At 45.8% G+C, this 22,112-nt stretch overlaps 1 protein-coding gene across 1 annotated transcript in view; it reads right to left on the bottom strand.

The window, feature by feature from the left end:
* LOC147737478 (uncharacterized) overlaps positions 1–22,112 on the bottom strand; it is a 70,235-nt gene that overhangs the window by 35,113 nt on the left and 13,010 nt on the right. Inside the window, exon 6 of the mRNA XM_086952132.1 lies at positions 10,212–11,160. Within this exon, the coding sequence (XP_086808258.1) occupies positions 10,212–11,160 (949 nt within the window). The remainder of the gene's footprint in view (positions 1–10,211; positions 11,161–22,112) is intronic.

The raw sequence follows: 22,112 nt of genomic DNA, 5'->3' as shown, positions 1-22,112 counted from the left end.
AACCTTGTTGTTTTCGCTTTCACAGGGGCATGCGAGCTGCAACGGCTGTGGCATGGTCCCACTGAGGAGGGTACGAGGGGACCCTCTTCAGCTCCCAGGCCCTGGGTACCCAGGGTACCATTTACTAGTGACTTACAGGGGACAGACATACCAATTGTGGATATGTTTTGGGAAAAAGCACTGGCACAGGAGACCCTGTGCACTACAATTGAAACTACATCAAAAACCAGGCAGCAAGAAACAGGGGATAACCATGTCACAGTTGCTCTTAGTGTTACAAATGGGCGTGGAGGATAGGACCTCTGCTCCACTGGGCTGGGTCAAGATATTTCCTTTAAAATGTTTTCAGCTGACGCATCCGGGCGATTGAAAGGGCGTCTGATTAAATATCTTCATCCTGCAAAGAACACTACGAAAACCGACCGACGAGGCATCAAAGAATCTATGACACCTTAAGTCATTGGGGGTAGAGGTTACTCCTGCTGCAGACAGTCTTCACCATACCTGGGATTGGGGGAAATAACACGCATGTGGCAACAGAGACCATTATGAAAGGACTGACTTCATGTTCAGCTTTTCTGCACAATACAAAGCCCCTGAAAGAGAAAGAAAAGGGACTCTTCATTCAAAGTGCAACACTCCTTTGTTTGCTTGTTTCTATTTTCATTTTTTGCCATTGAGTTTCACATGTGATTATTACATATGATTTGGGGTGACTGATGCTTCTACGATGGAAATATAGGGTGGGGATGTTAGGGGTAGGGATTTTAGGTTAGATTCTTCAGGGTTTCATTTTGCTCGGGTTACCAGGCACATGCCCCCGCAAGTTGTACAGGATCGCTTTGATTCTAATGACTAACAAATTGTTGTCAGACTTAGATGGGATATAGTATAAAGTCATGGAATGATAATGGTTTAAAAACTAAAATTGAGATGGGGCCTTTATGTTGTTTGTTGATCATCACACCCCTGATATCCTGTTACTTCAGGAGACTCATTTACTAGGTACAAAGTGTGTGTTCTTGGGTAGGATGTATACACACATGTCAATCATCCAGGATTTACTCAGTGGTCCACAAGGGATCGCCATTCCCCATTTGCCTCTGTAGGTCCTTCCCATTTTCAGTACAGACAGTTCACGTAGACGACAAAGGTAAACATGTCATTCTCTCCAGTGGGGTCTCCGATCATTCACCAGTCCTATAAACCTCCTGACATCGACGATGGGAGTTTAAGGGTAAATGGTGTTTGAATGTTAGATGATACTCTTTTGAAACATCTGCGGAATAAGATCATAGATTATTTTTACATTATTGCGGGTTCAGTCTCCTCAGCAGTTACAGCTTGGGAAGCATTCAAGGTAGTGACTAGAGGAAATACCATGGCTCAGGTTAGAGGTCAGCTCGAAAATTGGAAGAGGGAGAATACTGACCCAGAAGACCAAATTATTCAGGTAGAAAAGAAGGAGGTGAACGCAGACCATACCAAAGCAGTTCAACTCCTTTAACATCCGAGAACCACACTAAAGATTGATATTACTGGATGGACAGGTTAGTTATATTCCCAAAGTATGAAGTGGATGACCAGGCTGGGAATTTTTGTACTGGCTTCCAAACAAAGGCCATATGTCAAGAATTGTCCCTTCGATTTTATCCACTGAGGGTCAAGTACAGATATTACAGAGACATTCACCCATTACTACGAAATGTTATATTTTTGTGTACATCCCCCTCCTGCTAAACTTCAAAATTCCACCATAAGAGATCTTTCAGTGTGGGCACTGTCAAGGGAGGACCCAGGCCCCAAGGGGTGTACTATTAAATTCTTCAAGAAATGTGCCTTTCTGGTTATTCTGCATTTAAAGTTGATGTTTCAAAGGGCATTGTGAATTGCACGCTTTCTGACTTCTTGTGAGGGGCGGTTATTTCAGTTACTCTGAAGCCGCATAAATCCCCACAACTCAGTGCCTTCTATAATTCGATTTCAGTAATTAATAATATCGAAACTAAAGCCTGTACAAACGTAATAGCCTTGAGATTACATAATGTCGTTCGAACACTACTGGATGATGATCAAAATGGCTTTAAGCCTAATAAGAGCACTCACAATTGTCTCCGGCACCTCCACATTATACCCTCACATGTGCACGATTTCCACAGCCCAACTGCCCTACTTTTGCTATATATATAGAAATGGATCTATAACTGCAAGACAATTGAAAAAGGACTGAACACTCTTGATGAGTGGAATACCTGTATTTAATACCATGCCACCAAGGTACCTTGAACCAGTTGTCCTCCTCATAGGTCTAACCTGATGAGCCTTTTGTCACCCACTATGCTAACCTTGTACAGAAATTACTAATGTTACTTTTTGTGTTAACCATATCTACATATCAAGATATCTCATAACCTACAAAGCGATGATGTTTATGTTTTTGAGATTTTTATTGCGCACAACTACCCGAAGGTGTCTCGGCGCATATTAGACTGCCTGGGGCGGAGAGCTACCAGATAGATCATTGGTTAAATAACCAGGTTTTCTGGAGTTTACGGAAGATGATAAGAGTTGGACTGGTTTTGATAAACAAAGGAAGAGAGTTCCACAGTTTGGGGGTTGCCACTAAAAAGCGTCTGTCTCCCCAGCTGGTGGTTCTGGTACGTGGAACGGGGAGGAGGTGAGTATTCGCCGAACGAAGGGATCTTTGAGGAGCATAGATCCGAAAGGTCTCTTTGAGGAACCTAGGTCCTGAGTCATGGATGGCTTTATATTTATTTATAGGCAATACATAGTGCCTTGAACTTAATTCGGCTACTGACTCTAAGCCAATGTAGGTGACGTATGGCCAGAGAAGTGGGGCGGCGGCTGGGAATGTCTAACAGAATTCTGGCCGCTGCGTTTTGCACCGTTTGTAGTTTAGTTAGGGTCTGTTCTTGCATGCCTAGGAAGAGGGCGTTGCCGTAGTCCAATTTAGAGAATACGAGAGTGATGATCAAAGTTTTCCCCGCCCTTGAGGGGAGATATGGCAGCAATTTGTTGATCTTTTTTAAAGTGTAGAAGGACGATGAGACCACCGAATTCACGTGGTGTTTGAACAGCAACTTCTCGTCGAACAAGATACCGAGGTTTCTGACCTTCGCAACCGGAGTGGGAGGTGGGCCCATTTCACTGGGCCACCAGGTGGAAGACCATTCCGGTGAGAGGTTGCCAAAGGTCATCACCTCGGTCTTGTCCGAGTTTAATTTTAAGAAGTTGCTTGACATCCATGAGCCGGTGGCCAACATCCCCTCCTGAAATCTTGCGGCCACGGCTGGTCCATCCTTATGGACCGCCAGCACCAATTGGGTATCATCCGCGTAGGTGGTTAAGCGGAGTCCGTGTGCTTTAATAACTCTCGCCAGATCCACCACATATATGTTGAATAATGTGGGGCTTAACGAGGAGCCCTGGGGTACCCCGCACGGAAGGGTGAAGATGGGCGAATAAAAGGTGCCCAGTTTTACCGCCTGAGTGCAGTTAGCCAGAAATGAAGCAATGAGATCCCTGGCAAGGTGGGTCACCCCCAGGGATGTGACACGGTCGATCAAAATGGAGTGATCGACCGTGTCAAAGGCAGCGGACAGATCCAGAAGTATAAGGACTGCTGCACCACCCTGGTCCATTATAGTTCTGATCTCGTCTGAGGCCTTTATTAGAGCCGTCTCAGTGCTGTGGCCCTTCCTGAAGCCGAACTGGGTATCGTCTAGAAGCTGATGGCAATCGATGAAATCCGAAAGCTGTGTTTGTTCATAATAGCTTCAAATATTTTTGCCGGGAATGGAAGGCAGGCGATAGGTCTATAACTGGCAGAGTCAGCGGGGTCCAGGGAAGGCTTTTTTAACAAGGGCTTAATGACCGCCTTTTTCCAAATTTCGGGATAAGTACCTGTTTGGAAGATGGAATTGCATAGTTCCGTGAGTGGAGAGGTGATGACCTCTCTTAGAGCATTCCGTATAGAAGGGCGACAGGGATCTAGTGGGGACCCAGATTTAATGGACGTGATTAGCTTGCTAATCTGATCCTTCATGACCATGTGAAAGTTGGAGAAGGTAGGAGTGAGGGAAGAGGGACAGGGGAAAGGGTCTATGTGGTCCAAGCAGGTAGGGGGAGAGAAAGATGAATAGATGTTCATGACCTTGGTATAGAAGAACGTTGTCACGGCATTACACAGATCTTGTGTAGGTTCAATAGGAGGCGCTGTCGGGGGATTGGAGAGGGAATCGACTACTTGGAAAAGTTTTCTGGCCGAGTTCTGTGCGCACTCGATCTGAGAGAGAAAGAAAGCACTTTTGTGCTTAATTATAGCCTTCTTATATAGCGCTAGTGCATCTTTATAAGTTTGCTTATCCGAGGGCCTATAGTGCTTGCGCCAACGCCTTTCTAAATTCCTGCAATACTGTCTATGTAGCCGAAGGTCCTCTGAGAACCATTGAGCAGATGGGGTGGCCCGGTTAGAAATAATGGTTTTAGGTGGGGCTGCTTGATTAATGGCATCCTGAATCCATTCCTGGTAACTGCTGGACAGTAACGCGGGGTGCGGTGAAGCCTCATAGGAGGATTTAGTCAGAATGTTAGTCAGAAGAGGATAGTCCAAGTTTTTCCAGGCTCTAGTAACAATAGGGGTGCGGGCAGTGGATTGCGGAGGGTTGGGGTTATGAGCCAGGATGGTAAAAATTATTGCAGAATGATCTGACCATACTACAAGGAGAACTGTAGACAGTAAGATGTTAGAGTTATTGGTGAACAAACCATCAAGCGTATGGCCTGCTTGATGGGTGGGGGATGCCACCAACTGCTTTAGTCCTACAGCGAGTAGGTCAGAGATCAGCTGGGAGGTATCTCTGTCCCCTAAGGCTTCTAGATGAAAATTGAAGTCCCCCAGAATGGTGCAATCAGCGTGGCTCAAGGAAAGTTCAGTAAGTTCAACCAGAGTCGACAGGAAGTGGGTATGCTGGCCTGGGGGGCGGTATATAAGAATTCCCCTGAAGACTTGATTATCGTTAAGTGTGATGGAAAAAATACAGGCTTCGCAATTAAGTCGGTGAATGGGTTCAATTTTGGATTGCAGAACCCCTTTATAAATGATGGCTAGACCACCACCTCTCCCGGTAACTCTATCCTGTCTTGCCACACAGAATCCCTCCGGTGTGGCTGAACAGAAATCCGGGCCAGAGGCAGCGTCTCTCCAGGACTCAGTTATAAACAGGATGTCCAGATCCTGGTGTACAATGAGATCCCTGATTTGTAAGCTGTGTTTCGGGAGAGAGCGAGCGTTGATAAGGGCTGCGCGAAAGTAGCGCTTAGGGGTGGAGCAGATTCTGAGAGCAGAAGGAGTAGGGCATGGGAGGGTGTAGTTACAACCGGGGCATGGGGCAGGGGCGGACACAAGGCAACTGGGGGGTGACAGGTTCCGGCAGCGCGGGTTAGTAATGGGTATATTGAGATCCCGCAGCTGAGTGGAGGAATAACGAATGAGAGCACTGGGAGTATCAGTATCAATGAGCCCAGGGCCAGGGGGGGTGGCCCTGGTTCCGGTCCAGGCCCGGACGGGCCCAGACGGGCTTGCCTCTGGCACGCCATCGGCGCACCCGCTGCGCGGACGAGAAGAGGGATCAATTTTATAGTGTCTGGGCCCCCAATCGGCCGAACACTAGAGCGCTGTCCTCGTCCCTAACCAAAATGGCGGCCACTAAAAGTGCCGAAAGAGATCGAGGGCGGAGGTCCAGAGAAGCCCCAAATCGGCTCCTTAAGCCCCGGTGGTCCCTGTCATGATACTCCAGCAGGTGAGGACAATGTGGTGAGAGGGGGAAGGGAATTAAAAGCGGGGAATACAAACGGCAAAGCGCTTGAAATAGGCAAAGTGCAAAATACAATAAGGTTAAAAAACAGTGCTCGCAATAATTTAGCATGTTTAAAAAAAAAAAAATGATCTATTCCCTAACCTCCCGGCTTCCGCCTCAGGAGTCTAAATGATTGTGAATGATGGAATTCGCTACCGCATCCCTTATGTGTTTGTACTTTTCCTAGGCTGAATGCGCACTGTAATCAATATATCCTTACAGCTAGGAGGCTAGTTCTGTATATCTAAACTTGCCTTACCTATGGAACCCTTAGGGTCATCACGCGCATTGTAAATATCAGCACATACATTGGACTAAGCACAACTGAGCGTTAAAGGGCTACTCTCAAGCCCTGTGGTTGAAAATATGAACATTATAATTATTAGCACATATACCTGTTGTAACTTGTAATTTTTAATAACCAACAAGGGGTTGCAGGAAATACTAGCTAGCTATTACCTACTGATCCCAAAAGATGTATTGCCAGATTAAATACTTTCTTGAATAGGGGCTCATTTTAAGTCCGCAATTGAATTTAAATGTCAACACTAAAGTAGAATTACGGCACATAATAAGGGCTATTCCCAAGCCCGAAATTTAAGTATGTATACTGAACTCATAGCATTAATGATTAAACATGTCATCCTGGAAACGAGGGAACCATTAGCCATGCGCAAATGGGTAGTGTCTCTCCTGCATCTTACACATGCGGCTCCAACACGCAGGCGCGTGTTAGCAGTCAGTAGAGCGACTTGTGCATGACTTCTTGTGCGGGCGCGTAGGATCAAACATGCCTGGAAGCCATTATTACCTTGGCCCCCTCCCCCCGCCCCCTGATGCAGCAACAGCATTCAGCGCGACCGCCGCGTGGAGCAGGAAAGCTATCCCGGCCCAGAACACGGCGATTTAGTAAGTGTCCCTGCCTGCCCCGCGGACCCTGCTGCTTGGACATGACCTCCCGTTTCAACCTTGTAATTCCCGCCACTTTAATTACAGATCCAGATCTCAGACGTGAATCAGAGACTGTATTGGTAATTATGCTTATGCCCTATTTGAGCCCACGATTTCACTAATGGTCAGCCCCCCAAGGCGGATAGTGTATTATGTAACCCCAAAAATTTTAGTGGACCTAAATAAGGGTGTACCAACAAGGATATCTTAATTGAAAATATCTATACCTTGTTTTTAGGACTCGACTTGAACAATCCTCTAAAAACCCTCTTTAAATATGATATCCTCCACAAAGTATACTCAAGTAAGCATGGCTCAAGATTTTAACTGTAATTTACACCCTTTCATAAATTAGTACCGTGTTCCATATTGTGTGATTAATCTCTTGTAGACTATGACCTCTAAATACTCACTTGAAGTCATTAATTGATGTAGAGGACCCTCTACTCCAACTGAGTTGCAAGTAAGAAGCCACTATGTACCGCTAAGACCCAGACTAGAATCCCTACTTATGGACAATTGGGTTTGATTTTTGATTTTGTGCCTTACTCGCCCCAGATCCTTCCATACTCGAGTGCTACATTAACCAGGCTTCGAAGAGACTGAACCTACATAGAGTGCCCCAGACACTTCTCCTCTTCATTTACCTGCTCCCTTAATTAGTAATTAGTAAGTATAGGTATGCGACACAGCGCGTTGTGTAAAGGTCACCCTGGTATCATTACCCCAATTACTTAAGCACTCATTAGCTCTAATCCCTTCCGCACTTGGGATGTTTTATGCAAAAAACTGTGAACTAAACTAAAAGCATGCCAACTGTTATTACTCTGGCACTGGGAGCACAAAGGCGCTGTATTAATGAAGTGTCCAGTAGGGCACCGTGCGAACATGAGCTCATTCTTTACTCCAGTTTCGGACTGCTCACCCTGTCCTGATGATGATCTTGACTAAGTAAAGAGTGAAACGCCGTCAACCCCCCAATGAAAATCCCCCCATTGTATATATCGTTGTGGATTTCCTGTTGTTGTCTTTGTGATATTTCGTGTATCTTCTCTTTCACTTAGTCACGTTACGCATTTTTTTCACTCAAGTGAGCACCTGAACGAGCCTGTGTAATGCCAACTGGCAACCATACCGATTAAAAGTACACATGTTGCCCTACATACTGTGCTCCCTAATTTATTCAATATCTAGATAAAACAACTTTTTCTTTGTATCTTTGGACCTAATTAGGCCATCCCTGAACCATTGTTCCTTTTATATACATCACAACCCCAGGTTCGCTTAACAGGGTACCCTTGTTTTGCCTAACAAATTCAAGGCATTAATCTTCGCCTACAGAGCCCTGGAGCAGAAAGGTCCGCAGTATCTGAGACGAAGACTCAGGATCTATTGTCAGGGCAGATCCTGAGGTCCAATTCACTAAAGCCCTTGAATACCCTCAGCGTTGAAACTTTTCAGAAACTCACCCCCAGTCACAGATCTGGGTTGAATCCATCATCGTTCTTTAGCTCATTTCGCCACCATAGTTCAGGCCCAGCCATATGCAAACCAGTCTTGACCATGTGCCTCATGGGAACAGTCCAGACCGAACTGCCAAGTCAGGTCTCAACTGGACCGGAAACAAGCATCCTGGCTGATATGGGGTGTTACCCCGAAACCGGTCCCAGTTGCTTGTTTCCGGTCCAGGGAACACCTGGCTTGGCGAGCGTTGGATCAATGCAAGGACGAGGTAGCATTCACTGGCATGTTTATGAAAAGTGCAGGCTTGTTATAAAACTGGCGATTTTTTTTCGCACATCGCTAAATCCTGAGGGGTCTGACTGACAATGCTCCCAAATATAATCATGCCCTGCGGGAAACAGTGGCCCAAACTCTGTCGGCGAACACAAGCTATTCAGGATAGATGTGTTGCAGCAGTCAGTACTATGTTGTGACTTGGACATAGCCTATTGCTTTGGTCAGGCGATTGGCATGAGTGTGGAACTTTGGTGCATTGCCTGGATTAGGTCTATATGCTTTATTTATTTATTTTATTTATTTGTTGGGTTTATAGAGCGAGAAAGCTACCCGATAAGGGTTTCCCGGCGCTAAGAGAATACTAAACCACAAAAGCAGGAGCGAGAGACTCAGGGGAGAGGCATGAGCAAATTACTGGTTGAAAAGCCAGGTCTTGATGGCTTTGCGGAAGTGGGTATAGTGGGTCTCCAGGCGTAGGTGTTGAGGAAGGGAATTCCAGAGCTTGGGGCCCAGAAGGGAGAAAGATCTACCCCCCATCCTCACTAGGCGTATTCTGGGAACTGAAAAAAGGCCTTGAGATGAGGATTGCAGGCAGCGAGCCAGCGTGTAGGCTTGAACGAGGGCTTGCAGGTATCAAGGTGCATTGCCCCATTTGATTCTGTGCATTAGGCTAAGGGTTTGGAATTTAACCCTATTTTCAATTCGTAGCCAGTGGAGCGTTTTAAGGTGACCGGACATATATTCCCTCCTGTGGCACTTGCAAAGCAGTCTAGCTGCGGCGTTCTGCACCAGTTGAAGGCATCGCATGACTGCTTTAGAAGCCTCTAGGTAGAGGACGTTACCGTAGTCCAAGCGGGAGGTGATTAATGCGTTGACCACTGATTGTTGAGTGTCATCTGGTAACATCCATATAATTTTCCTGAGCCACCTCAGGATGGTGAAGCAGGTGGATGTCAGATTGGTGACTTGGGGTTCCATAGTAAGGCCGTTGTCGATGATGATGCCTAGGTTTCGTACTTTTTGTGACAGGATGGGTAGGGAGCCCATTTCAGTTGGCCAATGTCTTGGGTTCCAGAGGTTTTGATTAGGGCCCAGTATTAAGACCTCTGTTTTGCTGCCGTTAAGTTTGAGCATGTTTTCTCTCATCCAGGTGGCAATGCTCCTAAGGCCAGACTGCAGGAGGGAGGAGGAGTCGTGGTCTCCGTTGGAGAGTGAAAATACGATTTGAGAATCGTCGGCGTAAGTGAACATGTTGAGGCCTGCTGCTTCGGCGATCTGAGCTAGCAGGGTAACGTATAAGTTAAAAAGCAGGGGGCTCAGTACCGATCCCTGAGGGACACCATAGGGGGATTGGTGGACATTTGAGGCCGCAGTACTAGAGGTGACTTGAAACGTCCTGAGCGTCAGAAAAGATGATATCCAGTCCAGTGCTTTGCCCCTAATTCCCATGGTGGAGAGCAATTTTAACAAAATGCGGTGAGAGATGGTGTCGAACGCTGCTCTGAGGTCGAGTACAATCAGCGCAGCGGAATCACCTCTATCGACTAGAAGGCGAAGATTTTCCATGACCCCGAGCAGTGTCGTCTCAGTGGAAAAGCCGGGGCGGAAAACCGATTGGGAGGGGTGAAGTATGTTGTTTACCTCCGTGAAACTGGCAAGGTGTCCGTGGACGTGTTTCCCCAAGATTTTGGAGAATGCAGGTAGGAGGGATATAGGACGAAAATTGGCTAGCACTTTCGGATCCGCCGATGGTTTCTTGAGAAGTGGTGACACCTTGGCATGTTTCCACATGGCTGGGACCTTTGCTGTGGTGAGGGACAAATTCAAAGTTTGGCAGATGACAGAGAGTTGTGGGGGGTCCAGGAGTCTCAGTACAGAGATTGGGAGGGGGTCGATAGGAGAGCCAGATTTTACTTTACCTAAGATGACTCGAAGACCCTGAACATTTATCTCGGGCCAGAATGTTAATGGCACGTAGGGCGGGTTTTGCGCAGGGGAAATGGCCTCTCCCTTTGGATCGAGGTCCAGGACAGTTTCTGCTTGTATCTGGTGCTGTTTTAAAATGTCCTGGTAGATGGTCTCAATCTTTTTAGTAAAGAACTGCGCCAATTCTTCACATTGGACATTATTCAATGGAGGGGGTTTGGCTGATGTATTTGAGCCCGCTAATTCTTTTACGAGATTAAAAAGAGTTTTGGATTTGTTTGTGGCTTCTGAGATTGCTTTCGCCACGTAGTTGGTTCTTGCCGTGGAGCAAGCTTTATGATAGAGCTTGAGTTCGTTTCGGTAGGTCAGGCAGGCTGTAGGAGAGTAGTCTGTCCTCCAGAGTCGTTCCAGGCGTTTACACTTGGATTTCGCTGCCTTCAGTTCCACGTTGTACCATAATGCAGGAGGGTTATGGTTTGTGATTTTTTTACGAGTCAAGGGAAGGCAGGTGTCTAAGGCTCCTAATAGCCATTTGTTAATTTTAGTAGCTACAATGTCTATGTCCTCGGTGTCAAATAAATTATCCAGGGGTGCCGAGTCTAGGACGGACATAAGGTGGTTTATGTCCAGTTTCTTCCAGTTTCTGTTGCCGGACTGTCCTGTCCTGCCGGAGGGACAGGAGTTTATGTGGTCAGACACGCTGAAATTTATAAGGAAATGATCAGACCAGTGTAGGGGCAAGGCTGGGTGGCAGAGTGACAGTGTAAGACTGGAAAAAATAGGGTCCAGAAGGTGTCCTCTTTTGTGTGTGGCCCCCGAGTTCCACAAAGTGAGATTCATGGCAGCAAGATCATGGATTAGGTTTGACTCTGGTTTATTTAGCTGGTCGTCAAAATGTATATTTAGGTCGCCTAAGATGGACATATTGCTGTAGTTTATCCGGACCGAGGCGACCCAGTCCACTAGTTGGGTTGCCCAGGGTTGAGGAGGGCCGGGTGGTCGGTAAATCAGGAGACCCGTGAAGGTAAAGTTCGGGTGGAGTTGAAGTTTAAATAGGGCCATCTCACAGGCATTCAAGGAGACTGGTTCCAGGGTACATTGCACCGATTTTTTGAAGATAACAGCTATGCCACCCCCAACACCAATGGTTCGGTCTATTCTGGCTTTGGCATAAGTAGACGGGAGGGCTTCCGCTATGTCTGGGCCTGAGCTGGCGTGTAGCAACGTCTCCGTGAGAAATAGGGCGTCCAGAGAGTTGTCGGACAAGAGGTCGAATATGTTTCTTTTATTTTTGCTGAGGGATCTACAGTTCAGGCTTCCTAGAAGCCACGTGTGTGCCGGCTTACGGTTTACGACAGTGGGCCGACAGAGCTGAGGAACATCAAGTTTGAATTTGCAGGACGTACACGAGATGGAATTGTGCCTATCATTTGGTAGGAGCTGACATTTTTGTTTGATAGGGTGTCGCATGGAGAGTAGTAGTTCAGGCGTATAAACCCTAGGTATTGTGGTGTAGCCTCCAGGGGTTTCGGGCCCTGGGCCCGGCCTGGTGCAGACGGGCGCAGACGGGCTTTCCTTTGGCCGCCTTCGGCGCGCTGATGGCGCGCCCACTGCGCTCGTTCGCTGCGCGTCCGGTAAATGCACATAGATATAGGGAGGAGAGAGGCGTGGCCTCAGGAAGTGGGCGTGGCCCGGCGGTTGAGCACGCGATTGCGGCGATGTTGTTCCCTACCTGCAACAGCGCTAAGATCCGCTGTGCGAGAGACTTTGTATCAGCTTTCTGGGGGAAAGTGCTCAAGGGTGAGTGAAACGTGGTTTTAAAAACACAGAAAATTCAAATATAATTTTAAACACAAACAGCAAGCAGACTCTCCCGGCTTCCGCCTCAGGAGTGGTTCGGTAATTTTGGCGCGCTAGTGGGTCAGCGCGACTTATGAAGGCTAGGATTGAGTGGGCGTGGCCTCAGTTAGTGGGTGTGGCCCGGGGGTTGAGCGCGCGATTGCGGCGATGTTGTTCCTTACCTGCAACAGCACTAAGATCCGCTGTGCGAGGGACTTTGTATCAGCTTTCTGGGGGAAAGTGCTCAAGGGTGACTGAAACGTGGCTTTAAAAACACAGAAAATTGCAAATATAATTTTAAACACAAACAGTGAGCAGACTCTCCCGGCTTCCGCCTCAGGAGTGGTTCGGTAATTTTGGCGCGCTAGTGAGTCAGCGCGACTTATGAAGGCTAGGATTGAGTGGGCGTGGCCTCAGGAAGTGGGCATGGCCCAGGGGTTGAGCACGCGATTGCGGCGATGTTGTTCCCTACCTGCAACAGCGCTAAGATCCGCTGTGCGAGGGACTTTGTATCAGCTTTCTGGGGGAAAGTGCTCAATGGTGTGTGAAACGTGGTTTTAAAAACACAGAAAATTCAAATATAATTTTAAACACAAACAGCGAGCAGACTCTCCCGGCTTCCGCCTCAGGAGTGGTTCGGTAATTTTGGCGCGATAGGGAGTCAGCGCGGCTTACGAAGGCTAGGATTGAGTGGGCGTGGCCTCAGGAAGTGGGCGTGGCCCGGGGGTTGAGCGCGCGATTGCGGCGATGTTGTTCCCTACCTGCAACAGCGCTAAGATCCGCTGTGCGAGGGACTTTGTATCAGCTTTCTGGGGGAAAGTGCTCAAGGGTGAGTAAAACGTGGTTTTAAAAACACAGAAAATGCAAATATAATTTTAAACACAAACAGCGAGCAGACTCTCCCGGCTTCCGCCTCAGGAGTGGTTCGGTAATTTATGCTTCTCTAAAGATACCCAAGCATCGTTAATGGACAAGCTATTCGATGGCTCTCGTCTTTTAAGCAAGAAAGCAGACTAGGCCCCAGACAGATTCCTTGGGTCTGTCTGCCTCCGCCACGCAATTTCATCACAAATCTCATCCCCTTTTGGCTACTGTAGGGTTTTTCAACACTGCCAGCGCCAGACCCTGCTGCAAACCCAACAGGTCTGCCAGTTCTTTCATGGCCATGGCACACAAAGGCAAAGTCCAGGACATCATGCCACTGCGTGACCTGCCTCTACAACTGCTGCAGCCTCAAAACCTCTTTGTGTCCTTCCAGACACTGACTCACCCTATTGTAGGCAGTATCCAACATATTCTCCAGTGAATTAGATTATGCCAGTGGCAGACCCCTCTCCCTATTCCACCCAGACTTAACAGTGGCGACGGATGTATCACTTCTGGGATGGGAAAGCCATATGGGAGACAGATTAGGGAACCCTCATCCCCAGCAGAGACTCAACTCCACATCAAGCTGTTGGAGTTGCGAGCATTTCACTTGGCGGTGGAGGTCTTCCTGCCCACCATCACAGGAGGGCGGGTGCAGCTTCTCACAGACAGGGCAGTCAATGACGATGGTCTCATCAGGAAGTGTCACACTTGAACGTGTTTGACAGCGAGCCGAGGATTCACTGGCTCCCAGGTACGCTGCCCCGAGATACTGAAGAATCCTTACTGGGTTGTATTGAATATAGTGTGAGAAGCATATGGGAGAGACGGTGATCTACCGTCCTGATGAGTCCACGGTAATTAACTGGAATGGTTGAAACATTGACTAAACAGGGACTATTTCATATAAATTATGTCTTCTAAGAATAGCCTTTGCTTAACTTGTATTGTACATAAGCAATTTACAGCCCTGTTTTTGTGAACAAAATGTGGATCTGACTATTTTATCATCATATCACTTTCATCTTGAGCACTGCGCAGTCATCACTCAACGATTTATATATACACTTGCTGCTGAGAACACAATTATAATTTTTGGAAATGAAAAGGCCTCATCTGAATTCTAATCATGATAAAAATGGTGAATTAATATCTGCCCAGGGCTTGCATATGGGATAATGAACTCATAGACCCCTGTAGTTGTTCACAGTGCACATGGGAAGTGCTTCTATGCATCTACGCTTGCCAAGTTCAAGTTCAAGTTCAAATACTTTATATGGTTAATTGACAGTAACCATAAAAGCATACAACATGAAATTTCATTTACAAAGAAGTAATATGCATAATTTACCATATAAAACAATATTCAACAAAAAGAGACAGTTAAAATTCATCCATGCCAATTGAATTCCGCAATATAAAAACATGTTTTAAAAATTCTGAGACGGTTGCAACCGTTAAAACTGTATCTAATCTCTGTAGTTCTAAAAACGCTGGGCGGCATCGATTTAAATTCATTTCCTTAAGCATAGGGATGATAAGTTTCCTGCGAGGCAATGTATAAAATGTACAGAAAAATAATACGTGGATATCAGACTGGGCTGAAGAATCATCACTTGGGCACAGAATTAAATCATGAGACCAAGAATTTGTAACAGGGAAAGTCAAGAGTCTAAAAACAATGTTTAATATAAAACGCGTCAGGATAAACCTCATAATTAATCATATATAAGGTTAAATATGGCTGTAGTTTGTCCCTAGACGATATCACTTGATGTAGAGAAACAGTCTTTTTCTTTACTTCCTCTTTTATTCTTTTCTCCTGAAGATGTTCCACACAGAGTTTTTTCAATGCTTTTCTGGGTATGTTAACCATTGTGAGAGGATCATCGTAGTATTGGTTGCAATCAATTTCAGCTAGGAAAGATTTAACATAATCGAGCCACTTGATCCTACTCACTTTTTCTAAGACATCCCAAAGAATAGCGCGATTTAGGACACACTCATTAGTAGTCCATACCCTATGCCAGAGGAGGATAGGCTGTATTCTAATTGTGTCTGTGATCTGCGGCCGAGCTCTGCATGACAAATATAAGTCGAAACACTCTCAGGAACAGGTAAAATGTGTCTCAAAAACATATTTTCGGCGAATTGAATTGTTTTTATACTGGCATATCCCCAGAGGCCTGATCCATAAAGAACAACTGATATACAAGTAGCATTATAAATAGTTAAAATTTCCCTAATTGTTTTTTTCCCCCATTTTTTTAATAACACTTTTTAAAGCCATTATTGTTTTTGAGAACAAGAGTGTTCTCGCTTTTACCGCACTTGCCCATGTGCCAGTCTCATGGAACAGGATACCTAAATAAGGAACGGTAGGGGTAGATTCCAAGGGAGTATTATTTATGTAAATATTTTTCCTTCTTTGCTTACCTCCTGTACCACAGTTCATGGAAAACGTTTTTGTACAATTAATTTTTAGATCCAGGTTTGACATAAATTTATTAAATGATGTTGTGAGGTTCTGTAACGCCAGGGGCGTCTGAGCCATTAAAACCGCGTCGTCTGCGTACAGGAGTGCAGGGACAGATCTCTTACCAACCATGGGCATATCCCTGCACTCCTGCAGCAGACGCTGCTCGAGACCATTTATATAGATCAAGAACAGAAACGGGGCCAGGACCCACCCTTGGCTTACCCCATGGCCGATCCCAAAGGATCTTGTACATTCTCCACCCTTCCCATAACGGACAGATGCTGTGGCCCCTGAGTATAGTTCCCTTAAGAAGCAAATAATAGTTTTTTCCACCCCTCACCTTTCTAATAATGCCCAAAGTTTACTATGGGACACGCAGTCAAATGCCGATGTAAGATCGACAAACATAAAATATAAGCGTTCCCCCTTAACCCTGGTATATTTTTGATGCACAATAAATAAATGTAATCCTTGTTCAACTGTACCTATTCCCTTCTGAAAACCGTATTGCAGGTCACTTATTATCCCGTTTTCTTCTGCCCAGTTTTGAAGTTTCGCTAAAATAATTCTGCCAAGGATCTTCATGGACGAGTCCAAAAGGGAAATGGGTCGGTAGGATGCACAATTTCGCCTATCTCTGTTCTTAAATATTGGCACAATTACCGAGGTGAACCAGGAGGCATTTAGTCCCCTCTCCAGAGCGGCATTAAAAAGCTGTGCCAGCATAGGCCCCCAAATCTCGCTATTTTCTTTAAACAAGTCTGCTGGTATCCCATCTGGGCCTGGGGCTTTTCCGCTCTTGGTTGTTTTCAGACTCGCCATGACTTCTTCCATGGTTACGACCAATTTCGAATCCGGTGCCCTTTTTTCCCTAATTATGGGGAGCAGTAATTGGTGCGTACCATGTGGGTCACTATAGAGTTTGGAAAAATGGTCGACCCAAACATCCTCAGAAATCGCTATTTCTATGCGAGCTTTAGTGTTATCATAAAGAAAGGGGGCATTTACCGCCTTCCAGAACGCAGATGGGTCTTTAGATAGCGACGCTTCACAGAGGGCATCCCAGGCCTCCCGTTTTATAATATTTTTCCTGTTTTTCAATGCATCGTTATATTTTTTCCCTAAGCCTCTCACCAATGACAGGTCTCGAGGGTTCCCATGTAGTGTGTTTTTAAGGTCGGGGAGGGCCTTAGTGCATGAAGTATCAAACCGTCTCCTATTACCTTTTACCCCTTTTTTGGACTCAACCCATAAGCTATCCCTGATAGCAGACGCTATAAAGTTAAACTGTTCAACAATATGCTCACTGACGGTGTGCTCATCCAGACAGATCATAAAACTTTCTAGACATTTAATCACCAGATTCCTTGTAAATTTTTCTTGGGTCACCTTACTCCATTTAAGTGTGTAGCCATTTTGCCTCCCAAGCATCACATCAGGGACTATCTGGCTAGAGGACCCTTCACCATCTAGCTCCTGAAATGGATTTTCAATCTCTAATGTTAGTGGCCGGTGGTCACTCATTGGCAAATCAAGAGTCTTGAATCTTTTAATTTGCCGACCATACCTATTTACGGATATAATGAAGTCAATAACAGACAATGCTCCCCTGCCAATAAATGTCGGGACAAAGGGGGATGAAGTTTGAGCAATTTCATTAGCATATCCCAGATCATAGGTAAACAGTATTTCATTTAAGAGGTCCTCACACACAGAGTGTTCAAAATGGGTAAGACTAATGTCTTGTTCAAGCATAAGACCACAAATGCCTTGTTGACCCCTTTTTCAAAGAGCATAATTAAAATCCCCCCCCAAATAATTATTACTTCTTTCTTATTGGTGTCAATTTCATGTTTTAGGTCATCCCTCAGCGTTTTATAGTAATAACAATATCGCTATTCGGGATGTTATTATAAAAATTTATAATAATCAAACTAACCGCCTTCTTAACATCTATCCTTACCAGCTGATAGAAGCTGTTTTTTGAGAGTAACTGTACTCTCTCATACTTAAGCTGGTTAGAAAGATGCATGCTCAGGCCACCCTTTGCCCTCCCATATCTTCCCCCCCCAAAGCCAGTGTAAACAGGGTTTTATATCCATTTATTTGAACTGGCTCTGGTAACCAGGTTTCATGTAATGCCAAGATATCATATTTATTTACTACATTTTCCCAGATAGGGTTTTTAATTTTCGATCTAAGTCCTGCCACGTTCCAAAACATAATGTTACAATGTTCCTTTTTTTCGATGGTACTATTGGGTCTTGTGGAAGAAATAGCCCCATCTGTTGGCTCAGCCCTTAACAGATTACCCATTTTACTCCTTTCGTGCCCTCCAGGATCTCCCTGGAGGGTTACTTTAACATCTCTATTATTCATTTTACATTCCCCTTAGTTAATACTAAAACTCTCTGGGGACATGGGGACTACACAGTTAGTAGCTGTCTTTCCTTCACACAGTACAATTTCTTCATTATTCGACTTAATTAAATCACTGTCCTGTGGTGTAGGGTGCATAAAAATAACAGCATTGTCCCTAGGAAGTCAGTTCAAGGCCTGAAAGTAAGTCAAACCGATTATATATTGGTATATTATAACTACCTGGTACAAGACCTGTGCTGCCACCGAAATGGTTGTTTTCTAATCGAGGATTTACAGATCGCAGGTATGGTGCTCTGGGGTAGAAATCACCTAATTCCCAGGTTACTATAGAGCTATCTCCTATTTGGGGTTGCCAGCTTCGGAGGTAAGGGATAACATGTTTGTCCCTAAAATTTAGTATGATCAAGTCACCTGCTATATCTTTTGGCATGTGTCCTAGCCATCCCACCCTTCTGGCATTCAAAATGTTCCCATCAATATTAGGTGGGAGAGGTCTGTTTTTACTTAACCAAAAGGCTACTTTATTTTTTAATTCCTGTTGTCCTTCAGTTTTCCAATTTATGAGCTTTGGAACCCCCGAGTGGATACTCACATAAGGTGCCGCCTCCGGAGGTAAATCAATACGGTTTATTCTTCTGTTTACCCTGCCCGGTTACCACCCGTCCTATCTAGGTTGATACTTTTTTTAATCTGCCCTACCATAGGTGCAACATTCTTGGTTATTGTAGGTTTTTGGATTGATTTTGAATCCTGGGTGTTTAGGGAAGATGTTTCCAGGGCTACCGGTTGATTTGAAGCAATATTCCCTGGCCCAATGCTTTTGGCCACAATGGTTTCAATTGGCTTCTTAGTTTGCTTGTTTCCTGTCATTTTCTTAATGAGTATGGCGTTTGCCTTTGTGATTTCCTCTATACTCCCCACCTTTTCCCCTATTCTCTTCACCCGTTCTACCAATGGAAGTAATAAAGATTTAACCAAATGTTCAATCTGGGCGAGTAGGTCTGATGGTGGGGTAGATATGGGGACTCGTGGTATTGGACAAACCTTTGGTGATGTAAGGGGGCTGTTTGTTGCCGTTGGGGGACTTGAATACAATTTTTGTTGTTTCGCTAATCTCCCCCTATGTTTGGCACCTTTACGCTTCCTTTTAGCTAAAGGAACCTGAGCATGTGTAGGAGATTTCGTATTGTCTTTAATAGGTGAGTTGAGAGCAGTACTCGGAAGACTTAAGTCTGATATAAATTGTACATTGGGCTCAGCCCCTGTCTTTCCCGTGGTTAACTCACAACTTAGATCCCTGGTTGGCCCATAGTCTCGTTCTAGTGGGGTACATGAAATATTGCTAATCTCAGTTCCATCCCCTAATGCAGATGGAGGTTGTGAAGATTCGATTAACACCAGGGAAGATCGTTTATTAGATGTACTTTCTACAGATAGGCGTTGTTCGGCTCTCACTATTTCACGTTCAATAGCAGATGCTGCCTTGTTAAGTAGTGGTCTATTGTCCCCTTGAGCGATCCCCCCTTGGAGATGATAGTTTTATGGACCCCTTTAGTAGTCATAATACGAGTGATGTTTCTATATATGGCCAAGTAACAGAACAGGACACACAGGAAACCCACCTAGCCGGTGCGTAGTCCAGTAAGCAAGAACCACACAATAAGCTATCGTGTCCATATATAATTAACTTACTCAGTTTTTCTCAATGTCCACAGTCAAATGGGGTGGCCCAGCCAGGCCTCTTTTGGCCTCTGAGGGCCACAGAGGGCCCACCCTTTGCCCGGGCTTAGCCCGGCTAGTCCCGCGCGCGTCCCGCGAGGCGGGAGGCGTTCCTCAGCTTTCAAGCGCTCCGGGCGCTGCAATGACGTCAGGCGTGCGCCGTGGCCGCCGGAGCACCTGGGGATTGTAGTCCCTGCCCTCGCGGTGTTCGTCTGGCCGGTTGCACTGCCGTTCTGTTTTGCAGGTGAAACGGGCACTGGGAAGGCAGTCCGGTCCCCCCACAACAGTATTTACCCAAGGAGCCTCGTGGAATTCAGCGAGCTAACCAGGTAAGGTTCCCAATGAGCGCTCGGTGCTCCTCAGTTTTCAAGCGCTCCGGGCGCTGCGATGACGTCAGGCGTGCGCCGTGGCCGCCGGGGAACCTGGGGATTGTAGTCCTTGCCCTCGCGGCGTTCGTCTGGCCGGTTGCACTGCCGTTCCATTTTGCAGATGAAACGGGCACTGGGAAGGCAGTCCGGTTCCCCACAACAGTATTCACCCAAGGAGCCTCGTGGATTCAGCCAGCTAACCAGGTAAGGTTCTACGCTTGTCACTTCTGGAGCAGAGTGACGTCGACACTGAGCTGCATGATATCTCCTACTGCATGCAGCAGGACTGCTTTAAGGGTTGAGGATCCAGTCTGGCGAGTTGGGAATATTCACACGGTAAGGAATCTGCAGGTAAAGCAGTATCCACCAGAAAGAGCATTATCGAAGGCAAGTGACTGGTTTGTTATGTTTTCCTGCTGTCGTATATTATCTCATTCTGGGTGGTGAACTCTGCTCGTGGAGTTATCTGTACTCCTTGGAGCTCGCATAGTTCTTAAAAACTCTGCTCCAAGGAGCGTAGCGAGGTTTTTTTCTACGCTTGCGCTCTTCAACGTCATGTGCCTCAGCAGGGAAAATCCACCTCCTAATGAGATTTTTCCTTGCTTGCGCTCGCCGTAGTCTAGTTGGTGAGCAAAATCAACCTCCTGGGGCGATTTCTCAAAGCAGATCGTCGGATTTCTCAATGCAAGTGGTCGCGGCAGGTCACAACCACTTGCGTTGAGAAAACTTCTTTCGCATTGAAGAAGCAGCTGCACCCTCTTGTGCTGAACATGGTGCCATTCGCGATTATTTTTACAGGGCGGGACAAACACCAGGAGATCAAAATCAAATCAAATCAAATTCTTGTGATTTTTTTGGCAATTATTTGATTTTTGCAAGCACTAACACTTCTCTGTGTCAAGTAAAGACCTTGAGAGTTTTGTAACTTTCAGATAATCAAATTGTGGATTTTGTTGAAATTAAAACATTTTCAAGACCTGAAATTTCTTTGGAGGTTGCATGAGGGCAGCCTAAGTTATCCTGCAAGAGTTTCTTTTTTTTTTTTTTTTTTTATTTTTGAAAACCTTTATTCGTGCATATAAAAAGAACAAATACGGGCCTACAACCATCAGGCCGGCCACGATACGGTTAAGCACTGATACAAACATTGCGGCCCCTTAGCATCAACGGTCAAAAACAGCAACGGTTTATGAATGTTACACTGGAGAGACCCATGACACCAGGGGATAGGAGAAATGAAGGTTAATTTTAAAGTTTTTTATATAATTTTATCAGGGAAAAAGGCAGTGAAGAATAAGAACCAAGGAGATTCGAGTCCGCACGGTATCTTCACAACACGGGAGAGCGGCAACATTATTGAAAACAACAATGGAAATTAAAATCCCAGGCAGTGAGGCGGTGCAAATCAACAACAGGATATTCACATCAGCAATTACGCACCCCTTCAGTGCCGCCCCCACTCAGCCAACCCCAAACCCGGACCCAGAATCGAAGCAAGTAAAGCGCAGAAAACATAAAAGGAAAGAAAGGCCCATAGAACTAATAAGAAATAGTAAATTACCCCCCCCACCCTACACCAATGCGGAGGCTACGGCCTGCCCCCCCCCAGCATAGTGCCTGTCGCCCTTTAAAACCCGAAATATAGACAAGAAAGGAGAGCAAGAGTAGAATAAAAAGGAAGATAGAAAAACGTTTACACCTATGATAAAGGGGGTGAGAAAAGAATAGAACTATTCTAATCTAAACTCCCAAAAAGAAGAAGGTGGGGAGGAGCCTACGTAACATCAGAGCGCCCGAAACCCTCGGCCATCTACAGCTTCCACACACTGAAAACCCACTGCACCAAAAGCAGTCGTGTTAAAATAAATTGTCACAGTATTATAGATGGAAGAAGACAGTTCGCGACGAGTGCACACAGCATATACATAGCAGTTCCAATCCCAGTCCAGCCCACCCGTGAAA

Source organism: Lissotriton vulgaris, chromosome 1_1, assembly GCF_964263255.1.
Source record: "Lissotriton vulgaris chromosome 1_1, aLisVul1.2, whole genome shotgun sequence".
NCBI lineage: Eukaryota > Metazoa > Chordata > Amphibia > Caudata > Salamandridae > Lissotriton > Lissotriton vulgaris.
The sequence above is the reverse complement of the archived record's forward strand: the minus strand, read 5'-3'. Positions and strand labels throughout refer to the sequence as shown.